Consider the following 27720-nt stretch of genomic DNA (forward strand, 5'->3'; position numbering starts at 1 on the left):
ATCCCAGCACCTTGGGAGGCCGAGGCAGGCAGATCACCTGAGGTCAGGAGTTCGAGACCAGCCTGACCAACATGGAGAAAGCCCATCTCTACTAAAAACACAAAAAATTAGCCAGGTGTGGTGATGTGCGCCTGTAATCCCAGCTACTTGGGAGGCTGAGGCAAGAGAATCACTTGAACCAGGGAGGCGGAGATTGTGGTGACCCAAGATCACGCCATTGCACAACAATGTTACCTGGGCAACAAGAGTGAAACTCTGTCTCAAAAAAAAAAAAAAAAAGAAAGAAAGAGAAAGAAAAGAAAAAAAAGAAATTTAGCCATGAAATAAATACAAATTCACCAGTTTACAAACAGAAAAACTGTCAGATCCAAACAGTGTTTTTTATCTTCACAGAAAAATAACAGCAAATTTAAAGCAGGCAGAGAAGAAAATGGAGAAAGAGGACTCAGGAACTCTATAGTTTGCAGGTCAACCTTAGGGCTCTTTTTTTTTTAATGTAAATGTGCACAAAGACCATATTCCTTCCACTTTACATAAACTCTGGCAAGTAGAGGCGCCATGAACCCTATGGAGTACTCGGCTTGGAGGAGCAAACACCGTTTCTCTTCAGAGCTGAGAAAACTCAATCTCTCATTTACCTATGACAACAACAGTTCAGTGCCTCATGCAAATACACACAGACAAGCCAAACTGAGATTCATTTTGGGAGAAAAAGCAATAGAGAAGACGCTTTAGAATGCATCTCTGAACTAGAATTAGGATCCTTAAATCACAGCTTCCTAGAAGAGAAAAAAAAAAAAACAGCCAAGACCATTCCCTGTAGACTGTGCTCAGCCACCCCTTCTCTGTAGTTCTCGTCTGCCATTACACACGCCAAGGTCAAATCCTCTCCCAGTGCAGGGTCATCTCCGGTTCCCCCAAAGCCAAAGCAGTCAGGTCTTGCCGTACAGGAAGACAGAGCTTTAGATCTAGGAAGAATCCGCCCATCACTCTTGAAACTCCACAAAGAAAATAGAGCACCCCGGAAGGGGTGAGTGGCCCCTTTGTTCTGAATCCTTTAAAGGGGCTCGAGTCATTAGAAGCCTTCTCTAGATTTTTTTGGTACTGCAGATGGCAAAGGCGGGAGGAGGTATAGGGAGGAAGAAAAGTAAGTGAAAGAGCATTTGTTGTTTTTTTGTTTGTTTTTAAAGACAGAAAGCAAACACAGAAACCAAGCACATGATTTGTTGGTTTTTTTGGTTTAGTTTTTTTCTTCTTTTGCAGCTGCAAGGAATTTTAACCAAATTAGAGAGGCTTTGTTACCCATAATTTGGAATTCTCACTTGGATTTGACCAAGTCAGGTAGAGTTGGTCAAATCTGATGAGAGAAAGACCAGAACAAACAACAACAGAAAAAGCCAAACGATGTGACCACAGACTGCTCTAATGGGAAGAAGAAATTCAGACCAGCTGGTTGTTAACCTTTAGCCAAGACAAAACCCCAATTTGGCTACTTACCTAGGGATGGGTCTCAGGCTGAAGACTGCTCTCTACCATCCTTGAAGCAGGAAAAAAACTCGAACTTGTCTTCCCTACTGGGAGCAAGCTCAAACTCCATGAAAGAGTTGTCAGCCTTCCATCATCACGGACCCAAGAAATCTTGCTTTCGTTCTTGGAAGCAAATAAAACTCCAAAAGAAGGGGAGAAGGAGTTGTACATCAAATAAACTTTAGACCATGACCAAGTTTTGAGAGACCAGGGACTCTCTGGAGGGGGTGCTCCCAGACCTCAGCAAATTGTCCTATTAGTTAGAGCCGTAAGGTTAGCTCATGCTGCTACCAAGCACCAATAGATCTGTCAAAGGTCAGGGGCATCTCCACTCAGAATCCCTCCATGGTTACCAAAATGTGAACCCCCCAAATCTGAGACAGGTCTCAGTTAATTTAGAAAGTTTATTTTGCCAAGGTTGAGGATGCCCACCTGTGACACAGCCTCAGGAGTTCCTGACGACATGTGCCAAGGTGGTCAGAGCACAGCTTGATTTCATACGTTTTAGAGAGACATGAGACATCAATCAACATGTGTAAGATGAACATTGGTTCAGTCTGAAAAAGGCAGGGCAACGCCAAGCAAAGGTGGGACAACTGGAAGCCAGGAGAAAGCTTCCAGGTCACAGGTGGGTGAGAGACAAAGGTAGCATTCTTTTGAGTTTCTGATGGGCCTTTCCAAAGAAGGCAATCAGATCTGCATCTATCTCAGTGAGCAGGGGGTGATTTTGAATAGAATGGGGGCAGGTTGGCTCTAAGCCATTCCCAGCTTGACTTTCCCTTTAGCTTAGTGATTTTGGGGGCCCAAGATTTATTTTCCTTTCACAAAACAATAAACATAATAAATAAGTGAATTATAGAAAGGTGAAAACTATGGGGAAAAAAAAGAAAAACAGGGAGAAAGAATCCTGAGCACTGACGTGGGGAGGGCAGGTGCCAGCTGCAGTACTAAATACTGGCGTGGGGAAGGCAGGTGCCAGCTGCAGTACTAAATACTGGTATGGGGAGGGAAGGTGCCAGCTGCAGTACTAAATACTGGCGTGGGGAGGGCAGGTGCCAGCTGCAGTGCGTGGGGACGGCAGGTGCCAGCTGCAATACTAAAGAGCGGGGAGAGATTTTTCTCTGAGCAACTTCGAGTCACTGCTCACATCTCATGCCAATGTATTAATCCCAAGTCAAGGGTCAGATGAGGCACCTGGATCTCTCCAGTTGCCAACACGGCTCTTCCAAGTGTACTTTACTTCCTTTCGTTCCTGCTCTAAAACTTTGTTTATGTATTTATTTTTGAGACAGAGTCTTGCTCTGTCGCCTAGGCTGGAGTGCAGTGGTGCAATCCCAGTTCACTGCAACCTCTGCCTCTGGGATTCAAGCGATTCTCCTGCCTCAGCTTCCTGAGCAGCTGGGATAACAGGCGTGCACCACTGTGCTTGGCTAATTTTTTTTTTTTTTTTTTTAGAGATGGAGTTTCACCATATTAGCCAGGATGGTCCTGTACTTCTGACCTCAGGTGATCCGCCTGCTTTAGCCTCCCAAAGTGCTGGGATTACAGGTGTGAGCCACCATGCCCGGCCCTTGCCAACTTTTGTTTTTTTGAGACAGAGTTTCATTCTTGTTGTGCAGGCTGGAGTGCAATGGCCCAATCTTGGCTCACTGCAACCTCTGCCTCCCAGGTTTCTAGGATATAATAAATTCCTCTTCAAAGGTTTTAGCCTGTAAATTGTTAACTACAATGAGTTCTGAGATCCTCTCCAAAGAATCAATGTATCAGTATGTTCAGCTCTTCATTTTAAAGTTTAACTTCCTCGTTTTCTTCATCTCTTTGCCCCTAGTTTCAGTAAACAACCCCATCCTAGCCTCCATCACCTGCTCCATCCTGAGTCACTCCCGGTCACCTGCTCTGACCTGAGTCATCCTGAGTCAACAGGGTTTCACCACGTTGGCCAGATTGGTCTCAAATTCCTGACCTCATGCGATCCGCCCACCTCAGCCTCCCAAAGTGCTGGGATTACAGGTGTAAGCCATCGTGCCCGGCCAGTTTTCACTTTAAAATGATCTTTAATACCAACTCTTGGGGTCTGAATGGGTCCCCACTGGTTTCAAATGTTGAGCGTGCACAGATTATGTGGATGAGAACTCACCAGGTGGGCTTACTGAAGGAGACGTGGTAAGAATCGCCTACATTTGCCAGGCCCCGAGGACAGGCCCTCTCCACACCGAGGCTTATTTCCTTGGGTTGCAGAAGAGGAAACGCCAGGGAGCCCAGTATTCTTTGGTTCATTCACTTCTTTTTTATGTTGTAACCTACACACTGTAAACTATGCCCAGCTTAAGTAGCGTATACCCTGATGAATTTTTACATACGTATGTATCCCCAGGATGTATCCGACACTCAGGTCAAGATACAGAACGTGCTCAGCACCTCAACAGGTGCCCTTGTGTTCCCTTCCAGTCAAGCCCCCACTTGCCGCCACAGAATGGAACATTTTTTTTTTTTTAGAGACAGGGTCTCGCTCTGTCTCCAAAGCTGGAGTGCAGCGGTGCCATCATGGTTCACTGTAGCCTCCGCCTCCTGGGTTCGAGCGATCCTCCCATTTCAGTGTAACCACCATTCTTATCTCTATCACCATAGATTAGCTCTGCATGTCTTTGAACTTCATATAAATGGAATCATGCATATATAGGCTCTTTTGTGTCTGGATTCTCTCTGTTAACACTGTGTCTGTGAGATTCACTCATGCTGTGTGTACTATTATGCTTCATCCTTTTTTGTTATTGCATAGTATTCCATTGTATAAATATACCACAATTTATTTGTCCATTTTCCAATTGCTGGGCATTTGGATTGTTTTGTTTTTCACTATTTTGAATAAAGCTGCTATGAACATTCCTGTATATGTCCTGGGTGTACAGATGGTCCCGGCTTACAATGATTTGACTTAAAATTTTTGGACTTTATGATGGGCTTATCAGGGTATTAAATGTGTTTCTGACTTACAGTATTTTTGACTTACCACGTGTTTATTGGGACGTAACCCCTTCCTAAGATGAGGAACATCTGTATACATCCAGAATCCTGTGGAGCAACTCATAACCCATGAGGAATGGGAGGCGACAGACAGATTCATCCCAGGACAAATGGTTCTCACTATATCTCATAAAGTTTCTTAGAAGATCTTACAGTATCGCGCAACCAGCCAGCCACAGCAGGGGCCGACAGGATAACACATCTTTGCACAGGCTCTCCCTCTGTCCCTGTCACCCTCCCCTTTTCCTAACCTTGTTCCTTGGGATTATGTTTTGAAATAACTTATTCAGAGAAATGAAGCTAAAGCTGACCCATTAGCCAATAGCTGGGTTTTGTGATGACAGGGCTTCTGGGCTATAATCATTTACTGAGAAGCCAGTGTTCCCGAGGGGATAACGGCTCATTCCATTTGGCTGCAGCATAGGAGTGGGTGCAGGGCATTAGCAGAAGATAACGCCAGAAACGCCTGTTGATGACTTTCTGTGCCAAGCATAGGCATTTAGCCTTTATTTCTGATGGGAAGCCAGTGCCAGTGGTGGGTGTGAGCAGGGAACCAGCAATCCTCAAGCTCTGCTTGGACAGAGGCCAGTCAGGGAGGAGTTAGGGCAGGAGGACGGGTCAGGGAGGAGTTAGGGCAGGGGGACCGGTCAGGGAGGAGTTAGGGCAAGGGGCCGGGTCAGGGAGGAGTCAGGGCAGGGGGACGGGTCAGGGAGGAGTTAGGGCAGGGGGACGGGTCAGGGAGGAGTTAGGGCAGGAGGCCAGTCAGCGAGGAGTTAGGGCAGGGGGACGGGTCAGGGAGGAGTTAGGGCAGGGGGACCGGTCAGGGAGGAGTTAGGGCAGGAGGACGGGTCAGGAAGGAGTCAGGGCAGGGGGACCGGTCAGGGAGGAGTTAGGGCAGGGGGACCAGTTAGGAGGCCGTGACCTAGGACTTCAGCAGTGGTACTAGAAAGGGGATGGATATGAATGATATGGCAAAGTAAAACTAGAGAGATGGCCGGGCACAGTGGCTCACTCTTGTAATCCCAGCACTTTGGGAGGCCAAGGCGGGTGGATCACGAAGTCAGAAGATCAAGACCAGCCTGGCCAACATGGTGAAACCCTATCTCTACTAAAAATCAAAAAAAAAAAAAAAAAAAAAAAATAGCCAGGCGTGGTGGCGGGCACCTGTAATCCCAGCTACTCCAGAGGCTGAGGCAGGAGAATTTCCTTGAACCAGGGAGTCGGAGGTTGTAGTGAGCTGAGATTGCACCACTGCACTCCAGCCTGGGCAATAGAGTGAGACTCTGTCTCAATAACAAAACAAACAAACAAAAAACTAGAGAGACTTGGCACTTTGCAGAGAGAAGCAAAAGATGACAATGGTGGCAGTTTATTATACAACAATTTGCCCTTTTTTCATGGCAATACTATGTATTTATGGGAGATCATTCCTTATCAGGACTTACAGACCTAAAGTGTAGGTTTTCACGGCTAGTACGGATGTAATTTATGTGTCTAGTTCCTATACATGGACATTTATACTGATTCCAATCTTTTCCCATTTCATACAGCGCAGAAATAAACATCATCACGCCTACATCTTTGCATACGTGGGAATGATTCCACAGGATAAATGCCTAGAAGTAGAACTGCAAAACAAGGGCTTCATAAAACATATGATAACCACATATAAATGGTGATGGTGGTTAGTTTCTCCTTTTTTTATGGTTAAAGTCTTTTGTCCCTAAATTTTCTTTTTTGTTGTTGTTGTTAAAGTCTCTTGGTTTCTCTTATTTTATTTTCTAAAATAACAAGGAAGTAATGATTACAAAGACACTTTTTGTACAACCCTACAATCCCAGGAAGATCTACAGTTTGCACAGGTTGGTACAGCAAGTTGCTCTCTGGACCTGCCATTGAAACAGTCACCACAATAAATAAAGAAAATTCCAAGAGTCCTGCATTTGGGAAGTTTACTATCAATGGCTAGGTCTACACTTGGTGGTATTGTGAGGGCATGGGTCCAGACTTATGATTCTGACAATTAAGGGAAAAGGAATTGTCTTTATGCTCTGTGTATTTGTGTATGTGTGTGGCATGGGTGGGGGGTGGGTAGTGGGGAGGAGGTGAAAGGTCCCTGAAGTAAAGAGGATGCACAGGACCCTTTTATTTTAGTCCCTAAAAATTGGCTTCATAACCGTTCACAGGCCACATCCCTTTTATGGGCCCTAGTTTCCTTACAAAACATAAAAGGTTTGTGTTGGAAGGGGAAATGAGTATTTAAAGTGATGGAGGAGAGGAGCTCAAGACGGCTGAGATCTGGGCCTGTCCAACATTGAGAAATTTGGGAGGGGAGCCAGCAAAGGAGCCTGGGGAGCAGCAGTTCCGGAGAAAAAGGAGAATGTGACGTCCAGAGAGCCAAGAGAAAAAGTAGTTGAAGGAGTGCTCAGCACTTGGCGTCTGAGCTGAATGCTGCGGCAGGCCCACTGGCCACAAACAATAGGGAGCTGGTGGAAGCCTTGACGAGGACCATTTCAAAAAACTGGTGGGCTTAAAATCCAGAAGAAAGTTTGTTTAAACAGTTAATGAACAAATCATTTTGACGCCTTTTATAAACCACACAAGCTTATTCCAAACCCGTTACTGGCCTGATTTAAGTCCCTTTCCCATCTGATCCTCAGAGATTCTAAGGGACTCAGCCTATCCATGATTCTTCCTCCTGCTTCTCACCTCCCAAGATTGCCCTAAGGATGTGAAAGTGCTTTCAAACAAAGATGCCCAAGAAAGAAGGGAGGCAAATGTGCAAGAATTAGTTTGTATGACTCTATTACTGTATTTCACCTTGCACTCTCTAGTTTCCTTCGTGCTCCCTCAATATCCAACTCTTAATAAATTCATGGCTCCCGGTGAGCATTCATCAATTCTGATTCCACGCCTTTAGCCCTTCCCGTCCGCGCCCAACTCTCGCTCCTGGCCAGATCTCTAACCTGCAAGGCTAATTCTGAATTCCAAACCAGAAGCAAGAGGGCGGGGCCCCGTGAGAGGCGCGGGATTGCGCCAGGCCGTTCCCGCTGCACTGTGCGCATGCGCTGGTACTCCGCGGACCGTTCGTGCTGCCCTCCTAGAAAGCGTGAAGTGGTTGTTTCCTGGACGGACTGAGTACGGGTGCCTGTCAGGCTCTTGCGGAAGTCCGTGCGCCATTGGGAGGGCCTCGGCCGCGGCTCTGTGCCCTTGCTGCTGAGGGCCTCTTCCTGGGTCATTCCTGGACCGGGAGCCGGGCTGGGGCTCACACGGGGGCTCCGGCGTGGACGACTCGGCGCCTGCGTGACCTCCCCGCCGGCGGAATGTGGCGACTACGTCGGGCCGCTGTGGCCTGGTAAGTGCAGGCTCTAATCTGGCCCCGTTAATTCTGGGGCCTCTTGAGAGTGGGGCTGTCTTATCTCTGTCTCCAAAATGTGCAGATGACTCTCAGGCCAGGCCGAGGGCAGTTGGAGAATTCCCACGTGTTCTTGAGGACCCAGAATGACAGGAGCCCTGGCTGGGCTTACGTCCGGAGCCGGCTTCAATACTGGCCCTTTTCTCTGGCCCTACCCAACCCGAAAATTCTGGACGCCTGTCAATCTTGGCCCGTCTCTATTGTCCTTTTGTCTCTGCCCTTTACACCCTTGTGTCTTCAGTGTTCTGTCTGTCTCTGGTTGCCTTTTTTGCCTTTTTTCCTGTCCTCTCCCTGCCAGGTTTGGCTCTGTCCATGAATCACCTCTCTCCACATTTCTCCTAACTCTCGCTGTCTTCTTTTTCTTCCATTTCCGCGCCATATGTACATTGCATCTTCAGGTACCTGGGCTCTTCTCTCGGGTAAAGGGGCGTCCGTCTCTTTCCCTAGCCCGCTGATAGGAGTCAGAACTAGAGCAATGAAGCACACGGTGTCAGAGATGGTGATTCGAGATGCCCCTTTCAATAGCAGCTTTTTTCTGTGTTTAGGGAGAGAGACTAGCTTTTTGATGCAAGGTCGTGAACGTGGCACCACCTTTCTAATGTCAATCATTGTTGCCCTGGGGTGGTTTAATTCTAAATACAAAATCATAGAAATCTTTTCATTTTTGTGCGTTACTATATGCATTGTAATGAGATTAAATTGGATTTTATAGGACATTTTGTTCTAGTATCATTAGATACCTTCAAGCTTAGCTCATTGTTGCAGGCATTTGATAGGAAGTAATAGGCATCAAGCAAAATTGGAAAAACGTGGTTTTCCTGAATTAACTTCTAAGCACTTGTTTTGAATTTTTTCCAGACGTTTTTAAGTGGTGTAGATAATTTATCGTGTTTATAAGGAATGGAATGCATTTGTTAGTTTGTTTTTGTTTTGTTTTGAGACGGAGTCTTGCTCTGTCGTCCAGGCTGGAGTGCAGTGGCGCGATCTCGGCTCACTGCAACCTCCGCCTCCCGGGTTCAAGCAATTCTCCTGTCTCCGCCTCCGGAGTAGCTGGAATTACAGGCACGCGCCAGAACGCCTCGCTAATTTTTTGTATTTTTAGTAGAGAGGGGGTTTCACCATTTTGGCCAGGCTGGTCTCGAACTCCTGACCTCATGTGATCCACCCTCCTCAGCTTCCCAAAGTGTTGGGATTACAGCCGTGAGCCACTGCGCCCGGCCCAATTTGTTTTCTATAGGTTAACTGGAGTCCAAAATGCAGAACTAGATGAGATAACAATAGTTAACGCTGTTAGTCAATTAGAATTATTGCACAGGTATTTTTAATCTCATGGAATTTTAGTCTTGGAGTAAGTTCGCAGCCCTTGGTATTAAAGTAAGTTATTTACAACCCTTGCATTTCTACTTCTCAATATTTAGTGAGGAAACATATCTGATTTTCTTTAAATAAAAAGAGAAGAGACTGCAGAAGATAGCATTCTCTGTTGGAGCGATTAAGATGTGTAGGAAGAACTACAAAGATGGAGTTTTAAAACAAACTGATTTATAAGTGGTATTTATTTAATTGGCTGTCATTGGGCTAAATTATTTCTAAAGTTACCGTGGATGCCATTGAGTCATGGCTTAAAAATGTCTCCTGGTGATGGCACAGTTTAGCTACCTAAAGAAGTAGAGATGTAGGAAGCCAGCAGCCCCATGCTCTGGAGTTTTCCTTTTGCTCTAGTTCCTTTGCATGTTGTGAAAGAATACAGTTAAATTCCTGCTCCCTAACAGATGAGAGCACAAGCATTTCTTTGGACGTACATATATAAATACATGCTCACGGACATGTGAAAATATCAATACTAACATTTGGGTGCAATAAATAATTGTGTAAAATTATTTTTTAAAGAATTACGTATTAGGAAATGATGTATTGATTAAAAGTGATGGTCAATGAACAAGAGAGTACATGATTTCTGGGGGAAACCTATTTTGCATCATATTTGATTTTTAGTTTTGACTGAATATTGAAGTCTATATTCAAAATTCTTTTCCTTTAGAACTGTAAAGGCATTGCTACATTTTCTTCTAATGTAATTGTTGCTGCTGAGAATTCTTATGACAATCTGATTTTTTCGTCTTCGTGATTATCTTGTTTTTCCCTTCACGGAACCTGTTGGGGTCTTGACTTTATCCTTTATCCTACGTTTCTCAAGGCTTGGATCAGGTGTGGGTTTGGTTTTGTTTTCTTTTGCTACTCGTTTGACTTGGCACACTCAGTGGGCCTTTCCCTTTATCTTTCTTCATTTCTGAGAAGTTTTTTTCTCTTATTTTTCATTATCTTCCTTTCATTTTTCCTGTGCTTTTTCTTTCTAGACATCTCTTAGGGGGATAGTGGTCTCTTAGATTGATCTGTTATGTCCGTGATTTCCACAGTAAGATTTGTACTCGTCGTCTGTTAAAAGGAAAAGCATACATATACCCTATGTATATATGCACACTTTTTTATTTTTAAGTTATATATGTATCTGTACTAATTATTTACATTGTAAGTCAACCCTAACATAATCTTAAAGGATAAAATACAAAACGTACTGCATTTAGAAGCTTCAGTACTTTCTTCCGGAATCCCAGTAGATCTTTTGTTCATCCCACGGGATGCATTCCACCCCCATCCTCCCACTCCCTTTGGATACCACATTACCACAGCTCTGCATCACTTAACTTTCCTTTTATGTTCTTCACCTCTTTTTTTGCATTTTATGTCCTGGGGAATTTCCTTAATTCATTTTATGGTGTTACTGTTGATTTTTTTAAATATTGGCCATTGCAACTTTTCTTTCCTTTTCTTTTCTTTTCCTCTTCTCTTCTCTTTCTTTTCTTTTCTTTCACACAGGGTCTTGGCATATTGTCCAGGCTGGCCTTGAACTCTTGGGGTCAGGTAATCCTCTCACCTTGGCCTCCCAAAATGCCAGGATTACAGGCGTGCGCCACTGCATTCGGCGGCAACTTAATTTTTTTTTTTAATTTTTCCTTTTAGAGGACACCTAGCACTGAGCATTGCAACTTTTCATTCCCATGAACTTTTAAGAACATTTGTTAAACTCTTAAAGACATGTTTAATTCTGTACACTTTCTATTGTTCTTTGATTGCTGTTTTTGAATAACAACAAGGAGTACGCCTTAGCATTTTGATGGTATCCTCTTAATAGTCGCAATAATAGTCCCCTCGGTGCTCTGTATACTCTCAAGTCTTAAATGTTTTGTATGCAGCTGTACATTGACAGTTGAATGGTCTCGCTCCAACTGGATCAGCAAGAACATAAAGAATCGTTTAACTGGTACAGGCTGCAGCTTGTGAATTCCCTATTAACACCAAAGAAGACGTGTGAGACTCCATACTGAAACTAAAGATGACTTGTGATTTCCACACTGAGACCAAATAAGTCTTTATGATGGTGACAGAGAGAGGTGTCAATGCCTAAAGTTTTGGTCAATCTCTCTAAATTGAGGGGCTGACCAAAAGGGGGAACTTAACTGTATTAGACATAATTTTGAGAAACATGGGTATGTGGATGGTAATGGAGGAAATGGGTGTAGATGAGATTGCCTAGGGAGAGTGAGAAGTAGGTTAGGTCTAAGCCTTGATGAGTTCCCAACATTTCCAAGGTAGTTGAGGATACTGAAAATGAGTGGCCAGTGAGATAGAGGTAAAACTAGAGACTGCCCAGGGAAGAGGAAGTTTCAACAATGAAGAGATGTCAACGTTGTCACGTATTGCTGAGAGGTCAGATAAAACCAGAATTGAGCAAAATGGCCATTGGAAGCCTATGGTGCCCTCAGTAAGAGCTGTTTCACTGAAGTGATAGAAATGGAAATCAGGCTGGGCACAGTGGCTCATGCCTGTAATACCAGCACTTTGGGATGCTGAGGTGGGCAGATCACCTGAGGTTAGGAGTTCGAGACCGGCCTAGCCAACATAGTGAAACCCTGTCTCTACTAAAAATACAAAAATTAGCCGGGTGTGGTGGCAGGCACCTGTAATCCCAGCTACTCAGGAGGCTGAGGCAGGAGAATCGCTTGAGCCCCGGAGGCGGAGGTTGCAGTGAGCAGAGATCAAGCCACTGCACTACAGCCTGGGCGACAGAGCAAGACTTCGTTTCAAAAAAAAAAAAAAAAAAAAAAAATGGAAATCAGGATGGTTTGGCTTTTATTTTAATAAAATAGCTAGAGCAGGGAAATGGGGTACTTTTTTTTCCCTTTTTAGATGAGACATAGCCAGGTGTGGTGGCTCACACCTGTAATCCCAGCACTTTGAAAGGGAGGGTCGCTTGAGCTCAGGAGTTTGAGACCAGCCTGGGCAACATAGCAAGACCTTGTGTCTAGTAAAATTAAAAAAAAATTAACTGGGCATGCTGGCACGCACCTCTAGTCCCAGCCATTTGTGAAGTTGAGGCAGGAGGATCACACTTGAGCCCAGATAGGCGGGGCTGCAGTGAGCCCTGATAATGCCATTGCACTCCACCTTGGGCAACAGAGCAAGACTTCGTCTCAAAAATAAATAATAAATATGGGAGGAGAGATTTTGACTTTAGATTCCTCAAAGGGCAGGAGGAAAGAGAATTCCAAACAGCGATTCACCTTTAATGGGAGGAAGATCGCTTAATTTTACGTGAGGGAGAAGAGGATTGGTGGAGATACAGTAGGTGAACAGTTTTTATATGAGGAAGTTGAACATGTATCATTCTAATAGCTTCCATTCTCTGTGAAGTAGAGGGCAACTCTGAGAGTTGGGGGAGGTCAACAGAGATAAGGGGAGATTAGAAGAGCTTGGAGAACAAGAAATACTCCTAGCAGAGAATGGAAGAATGAATTGCTAAGAGAGATGAAGTAGGATTAAGTAGTTTTGAGCGCCCTGTTGAGATGTGCTTCCAGTTGGGTGTGATTTTCTCCAGTAGTGCTTTATTTCCCTGGGTACAGGCGGAGAGAAAAACAATAAGGCTCATGTAAGGTTTGTATTTTGTTGGACAAGTGAAACAAAAAAGTGAGAGGACGAGAGAGTTTAGAATATTTGCAAAAGAGTTATTGAAACGATGAACCACGTAATCTAAGGTGGTAAGTGGGTGAATAGATAAGGAGGATGTGAATAGGTAAGGAGAAGAAAGAAATATCAGATTATTGATTATTGACAGTGACTCTCTAATACAGCTATTATGCCATTTTAACCGATCAAGAAACTAAGGCTTTAGGAAATTCATAATTTGCCCTAACTGCGCAGCTAGTAAGCAGTGGAAATGTGATTGGAACCAGAGTTCTTCTGACTCAATAGACTAAATGGATGTAAGGATGTAGTTGAAAGAAGGGTGAGCTAAATGTTGTGGAACCTTGAGCTCTTTCTCTGGTTGATATGCCTCTCTGTAAGTGATAACATGGGTCACACTGGATAAAACCTTGTGGTGATTGGTGACTTTCCTTTGTCCTTCCTCCTGTGCCTAGTCTGGCGAATATCTGCCTTTCCCTTTCCTTTCTCATTGCTGCCACCTAACTTTAGGCTCTTCCCCTTACATCTAGGTAACTGAAATAAGATCACCTTTTTGTTCCCCTTCTGATTTACTTTGACCTAACATTATCTTTACTATTTTCTTTAAATTACTGTTTCATTAGTCTTATTCTACTCAGGAACTCTGTAGTTCCCCATTGCCTACGAAAAAAAGTTGAGCCTCAGCCTTATATTCAGTGACTCTTCAATTGGATATTCAGTCCAGTTTTACTCCTCCTGTGAGCCTTCTATGCCAGCTCCTTGGGTCTCTTGCCCTTTCATTGTCTCATCTCTGCACCCTTCTTTCTCTTTTTTATTCTTTTTTTTTTTTGTACTTTTTTGGTTTTCTTTTTGGCTTCTTTTTTTGTTTTATTTATTAAACCTCCATCACACTTCATCCTATAGAGTTTTGAACCACAGCAAGGTGCAGTATCATCCTGGGGCTCTGGAGGAAGTGGCAGGGAGTCCAAAATGTCACCTTAGCTTCTTATCTGGGGCCGCATGTATTTCTGCATCTGCTGCTTCCCACACTCTTGCCCACAAGTGTCGCTTGTGGAAGTAATTTGAGATTTACTGTCTGGCTGAGCCTAGTTTCAATCTCTTTTCCACCATTTGCTAATCATTCTACCTCGGGCAAAACATAGTATTAAAAGAAAACTTCAGACAAGTTAAATATGATGGAGTTTAATTGAGCAAAGAAAAAAAATGATTCACAAATTGGGCAGTCTTCAGAATCAGCACAGATTCAGAGAGACTCCAGGGGTGCCTCATGGTCAGAACAAATTTATAGACAGAAAAGGTAAAGTGACCTACAGGAATCAGAACTGAGACATAGAAACAGTGAGATTGGTTACAGCTCGGCGTTTGCCTTATTTGAATGCAGTTTGAACACTCAGCAGTCTATGAGTGGTTGAAGTGTGGCCGCTGGGATTGGCCAACACTCAGCTGTTATTACAGATGCATACTACTAAGTTAGGTTCTTGATTTTGTCTGCCTATTAAGCTAGGTTACAGTTCATCCACAAGGACTCAAATATAAAAGTACGGAGTCCTTTTCAGGCCATATTTAGTTCGCTTTAACAATTCCCCCCTTTTGTTCAGCCCCTCAATTTGAGAGATTGACCAAAACTTTAGGCATTGACACCACTCTCTGTCACCATCATAAAGACTTATTTGGTCTCAGTGTGGAACTCACAAGTCGTCTTTAGTTTCAGTATGGAGTCTCACGCGTCTTCTTTGGTGTTAATAGGGAATTCACAAGTCGCGGCTTTGTACCAGCTAAATGATTCTTTATGTTCTTGCTGATCCAGTTGGAGCGAGACCATTCAACTGTCAATGTATAGCTGCATACAAAACATTTAAGACTTGAGAGTACACAGCGCGCCAAGGGGACTGTTATTATGACTGTCAAGAGGACACCATCAAAATGCTAAGGTGTACTCCTTAATAAAAGTTCTTATGAAATGAACTGAACCAAATTAGCCAAGTTAAGGTTCAGACAATAAAAGCAGTTCAGCAGTATTAGGTTCTGATTGGTCAGAGTCTTCATTTGGAGTATGATAGTGATTAAGGATCATAGTTCGCTGTAAAGTAGCTTGACTTAAAGAGGTACTCATTTTCATTATTACCTTAGTAATACAAGTCATAATAACTTGGAAACCTGCTAGAAGAAATATAAAGATTAGAAACCCTTGGAAAACCCAAGCTTGCCATTCACCACTTAGGATGCCTGCAAACCAACTGGTAGTTGCTCCTATAAACATATCATGGGTTCCTTTCTCTTGAGAGATTTCTTTATTGTACTTGGTGGCAGTGTCTAAGGAAACAGCAGTATCAGCTACCTTTTAAATTAAGCTTTCTGTAGTAACAGAATCAGGGGAGAGATAAGTACAAAATTCAGTTTTGTTTAACACCAAACATAGGCCTCCAGCTTGAGCAAAAAGAAGATCTAAGACTGCATGATCTTCCATTAAGTGTTTTTGTTGAATATGTATGTTGTCATGTGCCTTTCTGAGAGTAGCTTCTACCCATCTGAAACCCTGGGAGGTCTGATTGGCTACAAAATCCAAGAATTTTCCCAATATACAAATTAGCTTTAAATTCCATACAAATGGTACTTCACTACCACCAAGAGTGAGCCCCCAGGAACTCCACTGGAATCTTTCCCTGGTAGAAACTAGCTTATCCTCGTCTATTTCGAGGCTAGTGCTAATTTCAGTTATTGATCATTTTGGCCTCCAATTATAAAGGCTATCATGAGAATTTTCAGGGGAAGCAATTTGAGAGGCAGGAGTGGGCCAGGCCAGATAACAAGAACGGAACCAACCAAGGAGGCAGAACAGAATATGCGGATTCTCCACAGACCCAATAGAGACCCTCAGGGGTTGGAAAAGGGGGCCACCTAGTTGTATTTGAGCAGGGATCATTCAGGTTTGTTCGACCATGAATCTGTGTAGCTCCTGAATAACATCCAGTGAGAAATTTACTTTCCTGTGGCCCCTTTATAGTGTGTTGTAAGGGTGTATAACCACATCTAGTAAAAAGAGACCCTACTGGATATAATCCGGTTACATTATGCAGGCAATCACTCGTACTAACATAAGTAATCCCCAGATCTTGAGTACGTGATGCCTGCAAGCACAATATACGTTTTGCAGGCATCACTTGGATTGGTTTTTTATATTTGGTGTGATCGATTTATCAGTTGAAAAAGTGTTGTTTTTAGTGAGTGTAGGAAAGCAAGTACTAGTGATGTTTAGAGTATCAAGAATAGCTTTCCATTCTTCCCTTGGGGTTTCAGGGTGACTCACTGGGAAACGTGGAGGGGCACTGGCACCCATGGAATCATTTCCTGATTTTTTGGCATTAGCCCACAAACCCAACAGTTACCCTGGTTTTGTGCTAGAGCATAAGCTCGAGCTGAAGCCATCCACTGATTATGGTCCCACGGATTTTCATGTAAGGAAAAGGAAAGGATTAGGGCAAAAAATAAGGAAAACAGAAGAACACACAAGGCTTTCATGGTGGTAGAGAAGTCTTGATCTGTGATCTAGGGAAAGCTGTCTGCAACCAGGATGCTGTCTGCTTCTGGGAAGAGATTTCCCTGGTCAGCTTTACCTTAAAGTCTCCAACGGGTATATAGTTCCAGGATTCTGAGGGGGCCCTTTTGAGTTGTGAGATGTAGACCCACGGTTCAAAGCCCTGAAGCTTCTCTGCACTGTGGGTGGTGAGAAGGACTTGATATGGTCCCATCCAACGAGGTTCAAGAGTGATCTTCCTCTGATGTCATTTCCAGAAGGCCCAGTCTCCAGGTTCCAGACCATGGAGGGTTTGATTGTCCTCAGTTGGTGGATCTCAAAATGCTTCCTTTACCTGGTGGAAGTATACTTTGGCATAATACATTAAAGCCTTGCAGTTATTTAGTCATATCAGAGTTTAACAGAGCAGGAGAAGCATGAGATGCTATTATTAGGGACATGGGCCTCCCAGTGACTATTTCATAAGGGGTCAATTTATGTTTTCCAGCAGGAGTGAATCTGATTGCCATTAAAGCCAAAAGGTAGTACTTTGGCCAAGGCAACTCAGTTGATTCAGTTAACTTGGCCAGTTTCAGTTTTCAAATGCCATTTGTTCTTTCAAGCTTTCCTGAAGACTGAGGGTAATAAGGACAATGGTAATGCCACTGTGTCAGTAACACCTTATTTAACTGCTTTATAACTTGCCCAGTAAAATGAGTTCCTCTAGCACTGGAGATTTTTAGAGGGATCCCCCACAAAGGAAAACATTTTCTAATAATTTCTTAGCTATGGTCACAGCATCAGCTTTCCTACATGGGAAGGCCTTTATCCAACCAGGAAACATGCAAACTATTACAAGAACATACTGAAACCCCATTGAGGGGGGTAACTGAATGCAGTCCATCTGTAAATGTTCAAATGGTCCATCAGGTGGTGGAAATATACTGCCTCAAGTTTTTCTGGGATTATGAGTTTGCCCAGTCAAACATTGATTATAAACCATTTTAGCAATTTCAGAATAGTCACCCCACCAGTATTTTTTCATAATTTGGATCACTTTGTCTGTTCCATGATGAGCTGTGGAGAGCTTTCAATAATGGAAGCTTCAAAGATTCAGGAAGGACCAGGCGGCCGTCCGGGCCCTCTGTGAGTCTTTGCTTCACATTAAATTTACATCCTTTTAGATACCAATTTTGTTTTTCCAAATCAGATGCGTTGCACTGTTTATTAAATAGGTCTTCATAAGGAAATTCGCTTGGATTAATCTTACGGAGTTCATTCAGATTGCATATCTTGATGGTTTCAGCACTAGCTGATTTGGCATAAAAATCTGCTAAAGCATTTCCCTGATATTTGGGTTCATTTCTACAAGTGTGAGCTTCAGTCTTAATAACAGCAATCTGCATTTGTAACAGGATAGCAGAAAGGAGCTCATCTGTTTGGAGTCCATTTTTGATGGGGATCCCACTAGACGTGAGAAACCTTCGTAGTTTCCATATCATGCCAAGATCACGTACTACTCCAAAGCATATGTACTATCCATAAATACTTACTGACTTTTCCTTAGCTATGTGACATGTTCAGGTAAGGGCAGAAAGTTCTGCAGGTTGGGCTGACTTGACTTGAAGAGTTCCCTTCTCTATTAACTCATTTTGGGTGGTAACAGCATATCCTGCCTGATATTTTTTTTCCTCAGTTTTTGGCATAGGACCCATCAACAAAAAGTATTAATTCAGGATTATCCAGTGGAGTATCTTGTATATCAACACGAGGGGCCACTATTTCTGATACTACACTTATACGGTTGTGGTCCTCACCATCAGGCAGAGATAACAGAGTAGCAGGATTAAGTAGATTACAGCCTTTTAGATGAAGATAAGAAGGAGATAGGAGAAGTAATTCATAAGATGTTAGTCTACTCCCTGAAAAATGCTGGGTTTGATTGGAATTTAATAGACTTTCCACAGCGTGTGGGACTTGCACATTAAGTTCATTTCCTAAAACCAGATCTGATGAAGCTTCTATCAGCTTGGCGGCTGCTGCTACTGCTTTTAAACAACTAGGATATGCCTTAGAGGCTGGGCCTAATTGCAGGCTATAGTATGCAGTGGTCCTATGTTTAGCACCGTGTTCCTGATTGTTACATTCATGAACAAACAAAGTGAAAGGTTTAGTGTAATTTGGAAGTCCTAAAGCTGGGGGCTGTTGTAAGGCCAACTTCATTTGGCTGAAAGCCTGCTCATGACTGTCTTCCCAAGGTAAAGGCTCTGGTACAGCGTTTTTAGTGAGCTCATACAGTGGTGAAGCTATTAAGGAAAAACTTGGAACTCAGGATCTGCAATATCCTGCAAGCCTAAGAAAGCCTTTTGTCTTTTGGTTGCAGGTCGAGGAAAACTTTAAATAGGTTTTATCCTCTCAGGTAAGAGGGAAATCCCTTCAGCAGCCAAGTCATGTCCCAAATAGTGGACTTTTTCTTTTGAAAATTGAAGTTTTCGCCAGGCGTGGTGGCTAATGCCTGTAATCCCAGCACTTTGGGAGGCCGAGGCAGGCGGATCACCTGAGGTCGGGAGTTCAAGGACAGCCTGACCAACATGGAGAAACCCTGTCTCTACTAAAAATACAAAATTAGCCAGGCATGGTGGCGCATGCCTGTAATCCCAGCTACTCGGGAGGCTGAGGCAGGAGAATCGCTTGAACCCGGGAGGCAGAGGTTGCGGTGAGTCAATATTGTGCCATTGCACTCCAGCCTGGGCAACAAGAGTGAAACTCCATCTCAAAAAAAAAGAAAAAATTGAAGTTTTTCCATTGAAGCCTTGTGACCTTTATATGCAAGTTGCTGTGAAAGGTAAACCGAGTCAATTTCCGAGCACTCTTTAATAGGAGAGCATAACAATAAGTTATCTACATACTGAATGAGAGTAGAACTTTGAGGAAACTGTAGTGTCATTAACTCCTGATGCAGTGCCTGGGGAAAATATGAAGGGGCTTCAGTAAACCCTTGTGGCATTACACTCCAGGTGTACTGCTGATTTTTCCAAGTAAAGGCAAACAAGTATTGACTTTCTTTATGGAATGCTAGAGAAGGCTGAGCCAAGATCTATTACTGTGGACAACTTGGAATCAGTGGGTACATTAGGTTATAAAGTATTAGGATTTGGGACTACAGGAAATCTTGGTATTACAATTTTATTAATTGCCTGTAAATCTGGAACAAATCTCCAGCCTCATCCCTTTTGTTTTTTAACTGGTAGGATTGGAGTGTTACAGGGGCTGGTGCATGGAATTATGAGTCCTTGTTTAATTAAATCTTCTACCGTTGGTGAGAGCCCTTGAATTGCTTCAGGTTTTAGTGGATATTGTGGTAATTAGGCAAAGGTTTAGAATGATCTGTTTGTACTTTTATAGGTTCTACACTTTTAATTCTTCCTATATCAGTTGGGGAAGAGGCCCATAAACATTTAGGTGTTTTCGAAAGATCAGGGGTATTACAAAATACCCCTTGAGTTTCGATCTTATCAATTTCTGCCTGTAGACAGCATAACAATTCTGGTTCAGGAGAATCAGGAAAACTCTTAAGATTATTTCTGTTTCTGAGGAAAATTTTAGGTGCCCTTTTAGCTTTGAAAGTAAATCTTGCCCTACCAAGTTTACTGGAGCAGTATCACATAGTAAAAAAACTGTGTTTTTCTGAAAGGGGGCTCAGAGTTAATTGGATGGGTTCAGATATGGGAACCTCTTGAACTTGATTTGAAACCCCTGTCACAGAAATGACCTTTTTACTCCGAGGTATTTGTTGGCTTATTAAAGTGGGGTTTATGGTAGATTGAGTAGCCTTGGTATCCATAAGTACTATACACAACTCCCTGTTTATTTTAACCTCTGTTTTCCCATGTTTCTTTAACGGTATTACGGGGAGCAATCCACTGGAGAATCCCTTGGAGCCTCCTTAAAGTTGATTATTGTCAGGAGGACTAAGGTCTCCTGGGCTCCCTCTAGTGGTGAAACAGTTTGGCCTAGAGGGAGGTTTATCAGCGGACAATCCCTTTTCCAGTGCCCCAGTTGTTTGCAATACAGTCAGACATCTTGGGGTAAAGAACTTCTTGTTCTAGGACCTGTTGATTTGATTTTTTTTAAATATAATTTTAAAAATATCTTCCAAAGTGTGACTTTAAAAAATTTTTTTTTATGATACTTTAAGTTTTAGGGTACATGTGCACAACGTGCAGGTTTGTTACATATGTATACATGTGCCATGTTGGTGTGCTGCACCCATTAACTCGTTATTTACATCAGGTATATCTCCTAATGCTATCCCTCCCCCCTCCCCCCACCCCACAACAGGCCCCAGTGTGTGATGTTCCCCTTCCTGTGTCCAAGTGTTCTCATTGTTCACTTCCCACCTATGAGTGAGAACATGCGGTGTTTGGTTTTTTGTCCTTGCAATAGTTTACTGAGAATGATGGTTTCCAGCTTCATCCATGTCTCTACAAAGGATATGAACTCATCATTTTTTATGGCTGCATAGTATTCCATGGTGTATATGTGCCACATTTTCTTAATCCAGTCTATCATTGATGGAATTTGGGTTGGTTCCAAGTCTTTGCTATTGTGAATAGTGCCGCAAGAAACATACGTGTGCACGTGTCTTTATAGCAGCATGATTTATAATCCTCTGGGTATATACCCAGTAATGGGATGGCTGGGTCAAATGGTATTTCTAGTTCTAGATCCCTGAAGGATCACCACACTGACTTCCACAATGGTTGAACTAGTTTACAGTCCCACCAACAGTGTAAAAGTGTTCCTATTTCTCCACATCCTCTCCAGCACCTGTTGTTTCCTGACTTTTTAATCATGGCCATTCTAAGTGATGTGAGATGGTATCTCATTGTGGTTTTGATTTGCATTTCTCTGATGGCCAGTGATGAGCATTTTTTCATGTCTTTTGGCTGCATAAATGTCTTCTTTTGAGAAGTGTCTGTTCATATCCTTTGCTCACTTGTTGATGGGGTTGTTTGTTTTTCTCTTGTAAATTTGTTTGAGTTCATTGTAGATTCTGGATATTAGCCCTTTGTCAGATGAGAAGTTTGCAAAAATTTTCTCCTGTTCTGTAGGTTGCCTGTTCACTCTGATGGTATTTTCTTTTGCTGTTCAGAAGCTCTTTAGTTTAATTAGATCCCATTTGTCAATTTCGGCTTTTGTTGCCATTGCTTTTGGTGTTTTAGACATGAAGTCCTTGTCCATGCCTATGTCCTGAATGGTATTGCCTAGGTCTTCTTCTAGGGTTTTTATGGTTTTGGGTCTAACATGTAAGTCTTTAATCTATCTTGAATTAATTTTTGTATAAGGTGTAAGGAAGGGATCTAGTTTCAGCTTTCTACATATGGCTAGCCAGTTTTCCCAGCACCATTTATTAAATAGGGAATCGTTTCCCCATTTCTTGTTTTTGTCAGGTTTGTCAACGATCAGATGGTTGTAGATACACGGCATTATTTCTGAGGGCTCTGTTCTGTTCTATTGGTCTATGTCTCTGTTTTGGTACCACTACCATGCTGTTTTGGCTACTGTAGCCTTGTAGTATAGTTTGAAGTCAGGTAGCATGATGCCTCCAGCTTTGTTCTTTTGGCTTAGGATTGACTTGGCAATGCGGGCTCTTTTTTGGTTCCATATGAACTTTAAAGTAGTTTTTTCCAATTCTGTGAAGAAAGTCATTGGTAGCTTGATGGGGATGGCATTGAATCTATAAATTACCCTGGGCAGTTTGGCCATTTTCACGATATTGATTCTTCTGACCCATGAGCATGGAATGTTCTTCCATTTGTTTGTATCCTCTTTTATTTTGTTGAGCAGTGGTTTGTAGTTCTCCTTGAAGAGGTCCTTCACATCCCTTGTACGTTGGATTCCTAAGTATTTTATTCTCTTTGAAGCAATTGTGAATGGGAGTTCACTGATGATTTGGCTCTCTGTTTGTCTGTTATTGGTGTATAAGAATGCTCTCTTTTCTTCTTTGTTAGTCTTGCTAGTGGTCTATCAATTTTGTTGATCTCTTCAAAAAACCAGCTCCTGGATTCATTGATTTTTTGAAGGGTTTTTTGTGTCTCTATCTCCTTCAGTTCTGCTCTAATCTTAGTTATTTCTTGCCTTCTGCTGGCTTTTGAATGTGTTTGCTTTTGCTTCTTTGGTTCTTTTAATTGTGACATTAGGGTGTCAATTTTAGATCTTTCCTGCTTTCTCTTGTGGGCATTTAGTGCTATAAATTTCCTTCTACACACTGCTTTGAATGTGTCCCAGAGATTCTGGTATGTTGTGTCTTTGTTCTCGTTGGTTCAAAGAACATCTTTACTTCTGCCTTCATTTCGTTATGTACCCAGTAGTCATTCAGGAGCAGGTTGTTCAGTTTGCATGTAGTTGAGCGGTTTTGAGTGCGTTTCTTAATCCTGAGTTCTAGTTTGATTGCACTGTGGTCTGAGAGACAGTTTGTTATAATTTCTATTCTTTTACATTTGCTGAGGAGTGCTTTATTTCCAACTATGTGGTCAATTTTGGAATAAGTGTAGTGTGGTGCTAAGAAGAATGTATATTCTGTTGGTTTGGGGTGGAGAGTTCTGTAGATGTCTATTAGGTCCGCTTGGTGCAGAGCTGAGTTCAATTCCTGGATATCTTTGTTAACTTTCTGTCTCGTTGATCTGTCTAATGTTGACAGTGGGGTGTTAAAGTCTCCCATTATAATTGTGTGGGAGTCTAAGTCTCTTTGTGGCTCTCTAAGGCCTTGCTTTATGAATCTGGGTACTCCTGTATTGGGTGCATATATATTTAGGATAGTTAGCTCTTCTTGTTGAATTGATCCCTTTACCATTATGTAATGGCCTTCTTTGTCTCTTTTGATCTTTGTTGGTTTAAAGTCTGTTTTATCAGAGACTAGGATTGCAACCCCTGCCTTTTTTTGTTTTCCATTTTCTTGGTAGATCTTCCTCCATCCCTTTATTTTGAGCCTATGTGTGTCTCTGCACGTGAGATGGGTTTCCTGAATACAGCACACTGATGGGTCTTGACTCTTTATCCAATTTGCCAGTCTGTGTCTTTTAATTGGAGCATTTAGCCCATTTACATTTAAGGTTAATATTGTTATGTGTGAATTTGATCCTGTCATTATGATGTTAGGTGGTTATTTTGTTCATTAGTTGATGCAGTTTCTTCCTAGCCTCGATGGTCTTTACAATTTGGCATGTTTTTGCAGTGGCTGGTACCGGTTGTTCCTTTCCATGTTTAGTGCTTCCTTCAGGAGCTCTTTTAGGGCAGGCCTGGTGGTGACAAAATCTCTCAGCATTTGCTTGTGTGTAAAGTATTTTATTTCTCCTTCACTTATGAAGCTTAGTTTGGCTGGATATGAAATTCTGGGTTGAAAATTCTTTTCTTTAAGAATGTTGAATATTGGCCCCCACTCTCTCCTGGCTTATAGAGTTTCTGCCAAGAGATCAGCTGTTAGTCTGATGGGCTTCCCTTTGTGGGTAACCCGACCTTTCTCTCTGGCTGCCCTTAACATTTTTCCTTCATTTCAGCTTTGGTGAATCTGACAATTATGTGTCTTGGAGTTGCTCTTCTTGAGGAGTATCTTTGTGGCGTTCTCTGTATTTCCTGAATTTGAATGTTGGCCTGCCTTGCTAGATTGGGGAAGTTCTCCTGGATAATATCCTGCAGAGTGTTTTCCAACTTGGTTCCATTCTCCCTGTCACTTTCAGGTACACCAATCAGACGTAGATTTGGTCTTTTCACATAGTCCCATATTTCTTGGAGGCTTTGTTCATTTCTTTTTATTCTTTTTTCTCTAAACTTCTCTTCTCGCTTCATTTCATTCATTTGATCTTCCATCACTGATACCCTTTCTTCCAGTTGATCGAATCAGCTACTGAAGCTTGTGCATCCGTCACATAGTTCTCGTGCCTTGGTTTTCAGCTCCATCAGGTCCTTTAAGGACTTCTGTGCATTGGTTATTCTAGTTAGCCATTCATCGAAATTTTTTTCAAGGTTTTTAACTTCTTTGCCATGGGTTCGAACTTCCTCCTTTAGCTCAGAGAAGTTTGATCGTCTGAAGCCTTCTTCTCTCAACTCGTCAAAGTCATTCTCTGTCCAGCTTTGTTCTGTTGCTGGTGAGGAGCTACGTTCCTTTGGAGGAGGAGAGGTGCTCTGATTTATAGAATTTTCAGTTTTTCTGCTCTGTTTTTTCCCCATCTTTGTGGTTTTATCTACCTTTGGTCTTTGATGATGGTGATGTACAGATGGGTTTTCTTGTGGATGTCCTTTCTGTTTGTTAGTTTTCCTTCTAACAGTCAGGACCCTCAGCTGCAGGTCTGTTGGAGTTTGCTGGAGGTCCACTCCAGACCATGTTTGCCTGGGTATCAGCAGCAGAACAGTGAATATTGGTGAACAGCAAATGTTGCTGCCTGATCTTTCCTCTGGAAATTTTGTCTCAGAGGGGTACCCGGCCATGTGAGGTGTCAGTCTGCCCCTACTGGGGGGTACCTCCCAGTTAGGCTACTTGGGGGTCAGGGACCCACTTGAGGAGGCAGTCTGTCCGTTCTCAGAGCTCAAGCTGTGTGCTGGGAGAACCACTACTCTCTTCCAAGCTGTCAGACAGGGACATTTAAGTCTGCAGAGGTTTCTGCTGCCTTTTGTTCGGCTATGCCCTGCCCCTAGAGGTGGAGTCTACAGAGGCAGGCAGGCCTCCTTGAGCTGTGGTGGGCTCCACCCAGTTCAAGCTTCTCAGCCGCTTTGTTTACCTGCTCAAGCCTCAGCAATGGCGGGCACCCCTCCCCCAGCCTTGCTGCCACCTTGCAGTTTGATCTCAGACTGCTGTGCTAGCAATGAGCGAGGCTCTGCGGGCATAGGACCCACTGAGCCAGGCACGGGATATAGTCTCCTGATGTGCCATTTGCTAAGACCATCGGAAAAGCGCAGTATTAGGGTAGGAGTGACCGGATTTTCCAGGTGCCATCTGTCACCCCTTTCCTAGTCACCCCTTTCCTTGGCTAGGAAAGGGAATTCCCTGACCCCTTGTGCTTCCCGGGTGAGGCGATGCCTCGCCCTGCTTTGGCTCATGCTCAGTGCACTGCACCCGGTGTCCTGCACCCACTGTCCGACAGTCCCCGGTGAGATGAACCCAGTACCTCAGTTGGAAATGCAGAAATCACCCGTCTTCTGCGTTGCTCAAGCTGGGAGCTGTAGACTGGAGCTGTTCCTATTTGGCCATCTTGGAACCGCCCGATTGTGATTTAAAATGAGAACAAGATGGTCCCTTTGGTTCCTCGTCCCTGTAACTGTTGCAATTGAAGGGGCATAAGCTTGTTAGTCTTTTGAGTTTTTTCTTGCTCTAGAGTCCTCTCAAAATGCTCAGCTAGGTTGGGCACGATGGCTCACGCCTGTAATCCCAGCACTTTGGGAGGCCAAGGTGGGAGGATGACGAGGTCAGGAGATGGAGACCATCCTGGCTAAGATGGTGAAATCCCATGTCTACTAAAAATACAAAAATTAGCCAGGCATGGTGGCACACGCCTGTAGTCCCAGCTACTCGGGAGGCTGAGGCAAGAGAATCGCCTGAACCTGGGAGGCGGAGGTTGCAGTGAGCCGAGATTGCGCCACTACACTCTAGGCTGGGTGACAGAGCAGGACTCCACCTCAAAAAAAAAAAAAAAAAAAAAGTTTGGCTAAGGCCACCAATTCAGTCACATCTCTAACTTCCCATTGCAACTTATGTTTTTTAGTTAAACTGCTAAGTTCAGGATGGAGTCCATTTATAAGTAAAGCAGTTAATGCTGTTCAGCCCCTGCAGGGAATGCTCCTTGCTGTACTTTGAGCCCGGAATGTTTCACAAATATTTCTAAGCGACTTCTGTAATCTGAAACTGGTTTTTTTTTTTTTTTTTTTTTTTTTTGCTTACAAGATTGTACGATGGCCCCATTTTTTGTGGAAAAATTTTAGGAACTGAATGTAAAAGGTTTTCAGCGATTTTTCTAGCTATTTTTGGTCCTTCTCATGAGGAGCTCTTGGAGGGGCCTTTAAAATATCCTCCTCAGGTTTGTCCCATTCTGCTGCTGCCATCCATTTCCAAGCTTCACCAGCCCCCAGTATCATATGAATAAATTGGTAAATTCATGAAGTCCTGGATCGTAAGCTCCTATTAGGATTCTAAATTCCTCAGTAAATTTTTGAGACTTTTCCCTTGGACCAGGGAAGTACTTCACCATAGGGCTAAGCTCAGTTTTGGACCATGGAGTGAAAGTAGTTACCGCAGGCAGGCCTGGCTGATCAGGTCTCACTTTGTAAGACATCTGTCTAACTTCCTTTTTTTTTTTTTTTTTAATCGTCTCCAGGGCGAAAGTGTAATTTAACAAAAAGGTTAGCGGACTCAGTATGTAGGTAGAGACGGACAAAGAAGGAACAGTCCAAGTTAGATCAAAGTACAGTCCTCTTTCTTCATGTCCTTGGTCTGTTGCTTAAGCTTTTCATTTGGTTTTTGCAAATAATCTTTTAAGGAGGCACTTTTTAATTCACTTAGTCTTTTGGAGGCTTTTGCGTATCCATGAGAGAATACATCCCACTGTATTTGTGGGGGCTTTGATCCCCTTTTTCTAATATGCCTTGCAAACAAACTATTTTATCCAAATTAAAACTTCTCCATTGTGGCCATCTTAATTCTAAGTTTTCTTTAGTGACGTTAACCCATTTTTCTAAAAATGCACACATTCTGGGCCCATAATTTTTATACATAAAGTTAGCTGGAGTCCCTGAAGATAGAGTCCTAGAATCCTTGGATTGAGATGATCCCATTATTAAATAAGGTACCTATCAGAGGTCTGAGGCCTCTAACTGAATCCAATCCAGTTAATTATCGAATCCAATTTGATCTTGGATCCAGTCCAGGCTAAGTATTGCTCGAGTAAACTCGGAGAGCTCAAAACACAAGTTAGTGGAGCTCGGAATCCGAGAGAAAACTCACCCACGACCTCCAGTTACAATCAAGAGACCAGTGAGTGCAACGGGTTCAGCGGGTACCTCGCCAGGTCACCTGGTGTTCCTGGGGGTTGCCGGAGTTTTTCTTCAAATCCCACTTCTGACACCAGATCTGTTAAAGAAAACTTCAGACAAGTTAAATTTGATGGAGTTTAATTGAGCAAAGAAAATAAACACTTTGCAAATCAGGCAGCCTCCAGAATTGAATGCA

General features: G+C 43.0%; 1 protein-coding gene across 1 annotated transcript in view; it reads left to right on the plus strand.

Moving 5' to 3' along the window:
• The first annotated feature begins 7645 nt into the window (after positions 1 to 7645).
• The window catches only part of OPA1 (OPA1 mitochondrial dynamin like GTPase), a 104453-nt gene continuing 84378 nt past the window's right edge, over positions 7646 to 27720 (plus strand). The window contains exon 1 of the mRNA XM_030822996.1: positions 7646 to 7906. Within this exon, the coding sequence (XP_030678856.1) occupies positions 7875 to 7906 (32 nt within the window). The 5' untranslated portion in view covers positions 7646 to 7874. The remainder of the gene's footprint in view (positions 7907 to 27720) is intronic.

Source organism: Nomascus leucogenys, chromosome 11 (assembly GCF_006542625.1).
Source record: "Nomascus leucogenys isolate Asia chromosome 11, Asia_NLE_v1, whole genome shotgun sequence".
NCBI lineage: Eukaryota > Metazoa > Chordata > Mammalia > Primates > Hylobatidae > Nomascus > Nomascus leucogenys.